At 39.5% G+C, this 6,000-nt stretch overlaps 1 protein-coding gene across 1 annotated transcript in view; it reads right to left on the reverse strand.

Moving 5' to 3' along the window:
• Positions 1–5,397, reverse strand: part of LOC133359116 (protein unc-13 homolog B-like) — a 60,866-nt gene extending 55,469 nt beyond the window's left edge. The window contains exons 1-2 of the mRNA XM_061577512.1: positions 5,295–5,397; positions 2,676–2,773 (exon numbers count right to left, since the gene is read on the reverse strand). Of these exons, the coding sequence (XP_061433496.1) occupies positions 2,676–2,741 (66 nt within the window). The 5' untranslated portion in view covers positions 2,742–2,773; positions 5,295–5,397. The remainder of the gene's footprint in view (positions 1–2,675; positions 2,774–5,294) is intronic.
• Between the last annotated feature and the right edge of the window lie 603 nt (positions 5,398–6,000).

The following is a 6,000-nucleotide window of genomic DNA, read 5'->3' on the forward strand; positions in this document are numbered from 1 at the left end:
GGACTTTCCAATGACTGTTACCAGCGGTGCCAAGTTTGGCTTCTGAGGAGTCTCGTGAAGGATGTTACTGGGCAGTTAAGAGGCAGATGCCCTCCAACAAATAACAAAGGCTCGCTAGCAGGAGGCCACGGCACACAGGCCCAGGTGCTATGGGTTGACTGAGATGACTGGCAGATTCACAACCTGTGCTCCCCACTGTGCCAGCTTGCTGTATTTTAACTGCCTGGCACAACAATTAGCGGAGTGCCAGGCAGTTAAAATACATCAAGCTGGCACAGTGGGGAGCACAGGTTGTGAATCTGCCAGTCATCTCAGTCAACCCATAGCACCTGGGCCTGTGTGCCGTGGCCTCCTGCTAGCGAGCCTTTGACACTCACGTGACGGTTAAAAGTGCATCTAGCCTGGCACAAGCGCTGTGGTGATATCACTGTCACTTAGTGGCTGTTGTAAGGCATGGTGCACACGCTGTGGTAACTCGGCAATGCGGCGTGAGCTCACATCAACTCGGGGTCGCCTCGCCCGGTACACCAACATGAACGTGCTTTTGGGTCTGGTGTCATCACTGTCATAATGTGTGATGTGGATGGCATTGACACTGGAGGGGTTGCAACTAATGGGAAGCAAGGTGGGTGGTTCCATTCTTTCCTGCATTGTAACGCATAGGCATTGCACCATGTGTAGTAGGCTTTACCATGTTGACATTATTTCAGTTGACACGACGAGTACATGTGAAAGGCTCATCGTTGAGGCAGCTCTAAGCCTGGGGGCTGCAAACAACCTCACAGGAGATCAATACCAGGTCTCCTCCACCACCAAACCATTGTACAAAGTTCCGTAATTAATGTACTCAATGTGTTCCATTTTACATTTGGTAACTTGTCATGTATTCACTACCCTGAGGGTTGAATATAATGGCTCTGATACAGCCTATGGAAAGCCAAACCAAGGAGTAGTCATGTAGTAAACTTCTCTCGCCCCACTCATACTACTATTTCAAAAACTGTTTATTTTTTCCTGCGTAAATGTTATATGTGCAGTGCTAAGCAATGCTGTGGTTATTGCATGTGATTTTTTTGTTGATTGATGCCACGTGAATATGTTATAGTGAAGGGTATGGTATGCGATACACTGGATTGGTTCAATAGCGTTAAACTGTATTGCAGAAGACAAGCAAGAAATAGGATGCATATTAGTTGCACCGTTCAACTTCCGCTTTAGTCATATTGTGACGTTTTATTAATCCTTTGAATTTGTGGTTTACTTTTTGTAGCTAATAAATGTTTTTAACAAGTAAAGATGTTTTATTAACGACAGACGATAGGTATACTAAGTGTGAGCGAGAGGGGGCATTGGTGGGAATGGTGCTGAGGATGTGTGGAAATGAGGGAAGGCGTGGCAGTGAGTGGAGTTCAGAGATAAGGGACAGCAGCAAGGGGACAATGAGGGAATGGGTTCTCTGTACGTGCTGATCACAAACAAACTAAAGCCCATCCAACACCTATATCATTGGTTACGTGGAGATAATTGTGCTTTATTCCAGTAATCGCGGACAAATGTGCTGTTATTGGGTGTCATCAACAAGTGGCTTAAAATATATGTTAAAGAGTCCCATGGATTTACGGGCTTTGTTCAGCCATGTTTTTTTGTTGTTTCAGAAATGTATAAAATGAGTGAATTGCTAAAATGATAAATAACAAAATAGATTAACAGAATATATTTTACAACAATGGGACTGGAAAAATGACGGCATAATCATAAATCGATTAAGTATTCACCATCTCAGAGTCGATAATGGCAGTTATAAGAACCAATTAAATAAATAACAAGGAATGGTTCAAGAAAGAAGGCAGTGAAATGAGCCTGAAAAAAATAAACGCTAAACGAGTCACGTACAATAATAAATCAGGGAAACAATTTAAAACAAAGCAGTAGATTTATAATAGCTATAGCAATAATTGACATTGGATTGTCATCAATATAATAAGAACAAAAGCAGGATAGAATTGTTTTGGAAAACTGAAATGAATAATGAATGGCAGCAAACCATTGAGCCTGAACAGGATGCGTTGTTGTTGTAATAACTGAATATCGCTACCTATGAAGTATGGATCAGAAACTTGGACAAATGCAATTAAAATTGAATAAAAGTTGACAATTGGGCACAAAATCATGGGTAAACACACGCTTGGAATTACACGAAAATATGAAAAGGAACACTGGATTAAAATAACAAACACAAGTCACAGTCACAATGTTGAATGTTGAACAAATTAAGTGGGCTTGAGCAGGGCACGTGACTTATGGATAATGGATGAGACTGGTGATAGAAAGATAGTGAAAGAAGATAATGTGTTTATAAGAGCACGGCCATCACATGAATGTAGTAATGAGATCAGTTCACGTGTAGGAGTGAGGTGGATTGTAGCACCGCAGGAAAGTGAAGGATGGTGAAAGCAAGAGGTATTTGTCCAACTGAGGATAGACAACGGCTGATGGTGATATTAGTAAACTTAATACTTTATAATCTCAAACCAAGCAGAGAGGTTAAGATTTTCACTTAGAGTTAATATATAAATTTCGAGGTGATAGGTATTATTTAAGATGTGTATATATAGTTTGATTGCCCTGAACTATATACGTATGCTTTTTCTTGAAAAATATATGGATTAGCCTACCCCATCCTTCTTGTCTCGGTCCAGAGCGCCCTCGCAGAAATTCCAATGAGACCTCTTCATTTTCATCCAACCACTGCAGTACAAATGGCTCAAACCACCTACAACATCGACACACAGCACCACATGACATTTAACAATCTAATTATGTTCCACACATAAAAAGGGCTTTGGAAGAAACGAGCATTCATCGTATATAAGTCAATCAATAACCTTCATGAAAAGGTGAGATCCCACACAGACAAAGCTAAACACTTTTTTCCACACACAAACTATTTTTGTCCAAGCGTTTATTTTTGCCAGCAGGATTTAGTTTTCCACATAAGTGGTGTGTCTGCCGTGGAGAAAACACATGATTCAGCCTGGGTTTTCATGCTGCTTTCCACCCAGTAGAGAAAACTATTTTTGCCATGCAACACTTTTATAACAAAGGCTGAACTATATCCATCCAATTGTACACACCCAACACTCCCATGACAGTACAACTTTTTTTCCTTTCTTCGTATGGAAGTTTCTGTGCTTTGGTTATGGGTCCTTGCGCTTCCTCGTAGTCTACTGTGATGCCCATGCTTCATCATGTGTTGGTGTTGTGGAAACTCTTAAACAAATGTATCTATTTTTTTTAGCTTAATCTCATCCTTTCACTTTATAAAGTAATCACAAGCACTTCGCTGTGAAACTGACAAAAAAGCAAAATGAATGTCACAAAGGTTGTGGCACAGTGGTTAGTGCCACATGATGAGTAACCTGGAGTTCAATACCCACATCATGGCTAACATCATGATTTCCGTATTAGTCCTGGCCTCCGCTTAGCGAACCTGCGCTGACCAGCGTGCCAGCGTGATGAAGAACGATCAAACAACCCCCAACGACCAACACGACATGGGGAAGCCTTCATCCAGGAATTGATTGGAAAAGGTTTCCAAATGATTATTTTCTTCATAATTTGTGGAGTGAACATGGCCAAAACCATTCTGTGCCGTTCGTGGATATCACACCTTTTCCCCTTTGTTGAATTGCACGCATTGCCTGTAATGCTGCACAGACTTACAGAGGATCCAAGGGGCACCACACTTTCATCTGATTGACAGAGGTTCTTAAGTTACCCTCAACACATTTAAAGCATGATTTTCTATATAAACGAAGACCGCTGTGGGGTAAAACATTTGGATGTTACCAGAACATCCATTGCAGAGAACAAAAAACATCAACAAATATCAAAACACATTGTTACGTAAAGATGATCATAAAAAAAATAAGAATGAGATGACAAATAATAATGATTATAGTAACAAAATGGTTGTTGTGACTGCCTTTCTCAAAAGTCTGCCACCATCGATAACGATGGAACACTTCCCTGTGAATAAGGAAAAAGCACGGTCTTGCAACTTGTCTATGTTATTGCGATACTCAGTTCACATTGCAGGACAATTCACCGTCTGCACGTGGTTCTGGCAGTTGGAGGCGACAGTGTACGGAGTGATGTGTTCTGCCACTCCATTTGCGCGATTCAACTTCTTGTAAGGTCTTATTATTTATATTGTATATGATGTTTATGTTTAAATTGTTTCCCTGTGCATTGTCTTGAGATGCGTGTAGTATTAAATTCTGTATAAGTTAAATTATAATGATGATGACGATAGGGCATAACAATTTTAACGCCGTGAGGAAGGTGGTGCTTTTGTTGCAAGTCATGCCCCCTTTGGCAATATGAGAAACTTCTCTGCCCAAAAAAAATTACATTTCTAGGAAAATGTCATTGTCCAATTTTTGGTTGCACAAGTGGTGACACAGGTCACGAGACATGCACACGAATCACTGCAGCACAGCTTGATGATCAAATTATTCTGATTTCAATTGTTTCCCAAATCAGCAGCACTCAGCAGGACTCTTATGATTTGCAATGTGTCAGCACTTCTTGTGTTCATTTTGATGTGATCTATTTATTTAAATATGAACAAATAAAACGATTCAGAAATGTTAGCAACAGTAAAGCAAAAAGCAACCAATATATATTAAAATACTCCAACAGCGTTCACAGCAGTAACGCTGGCCATAGGTGAATGTACCCATGGACTGCTATATTGTGGTCAGCCTGAGCTGATATGGCTATCTAATTACAGTTAACGGTCACCTGACAAAAGAAACATTGTATTTTTAAAAATAACCATGGTTAACATTCCATATAGAGCGATTGATAAGGTACTGGCTATACCAAGTGCTGACTTGTGTAATTAATTAAGATAACGTTCTATTTTAAAGGTGTACCATCAACCCCATGAATCACATATCACGTGGAATGAAGTGTATCTGATGACAAAATATTACAAAATCCACTGTAAAATAATACAAACACATACGTGTAATGACTAGAAAGTAAAACAATGCTAAATTATTGAAAAACCATGTGGGACATCATATGAACCTTCAAAAAGACAGGTCAATAAAAGTGGAATGGGAGCAAACTAAGCAAAACACATACGAAAAAACTAATGGAATAAAAGCAGGGTACATTCGGAAATGAGGGATCTTACAGATGTACAAAACCTTGACCAGGGAGGCCTGCATCAATACATTGATTGAAAAATGGATGGTGTTGAGAACGATCATTATGGAACTTACGCAGAGTATTCTGGAACTTTCTCTTTTGAAGCTGGCAGGTCCTTTACATACTCATTGTAAAGCCATTTCACTTTGAAGTGCAGATTCATGTAGTCTGCACTCTTACACTGCCTGTGCTTCTCGTGCTCTTCAAATGAAAAAAACCAACGACATCCATTAGAAACTAAATTAAACATCAGTCACGGCAAGTGTGGATGCAAAGTGGAAGCTTAAAAACACCCAAATACAAACAAGTTTACAAGTCGGCTCACATTGTACACATTCATCTTGTCGGAGGGGATACAGAACACACATTCAAACTGTACTCTTGATATTTCTACTGTGTTTATGTCTGTATTTGAGGGACTGGCGTAGAAATGGACACAGTGGCTAGAAACTTGATCATTATTTACATTTACTAATCCCTGCCTGTAATCAGAATGTAATTACTTAAGCGTTTGTAAAAAAAAATTGAATGAATATATGGCTTTCAAATCGAAGCATTGAAGGCAAATGCATTTTAACTGCAATTTAAACGAGTGTCAATGTCCCACATGCACAGCTAAAATGTTGAGGTCCTTATGTAATTGTACAAAATATTACAAGGTTATGTTTACAAATGTAAATGTTGATGACATCACACTCTCTTTCTCCTGGTCTCTTACTACCACCCACTAATCTGATTTTAACCTCATTTTCAAGTTCTTCCATATCAATTAATTTAATA

Source organism: Lethenteron reissneri, chromosome 64 (assembly GCF_015708825.2).
Source record: "Lethenteron reissneri isolate LAM-NWPU_2019-01 chromosome 64, ASM1570882v1, whole genome shotgun sequence".
In the NCBI taxonomy this organism is placed as follows: domain Eukaryota; kingdom Metazoa; phylum Chordata; class Hyperoartia; order Petromyzontiformes; family Petromyzontidae; genus Lethenteron; species Lethenteron reissneri.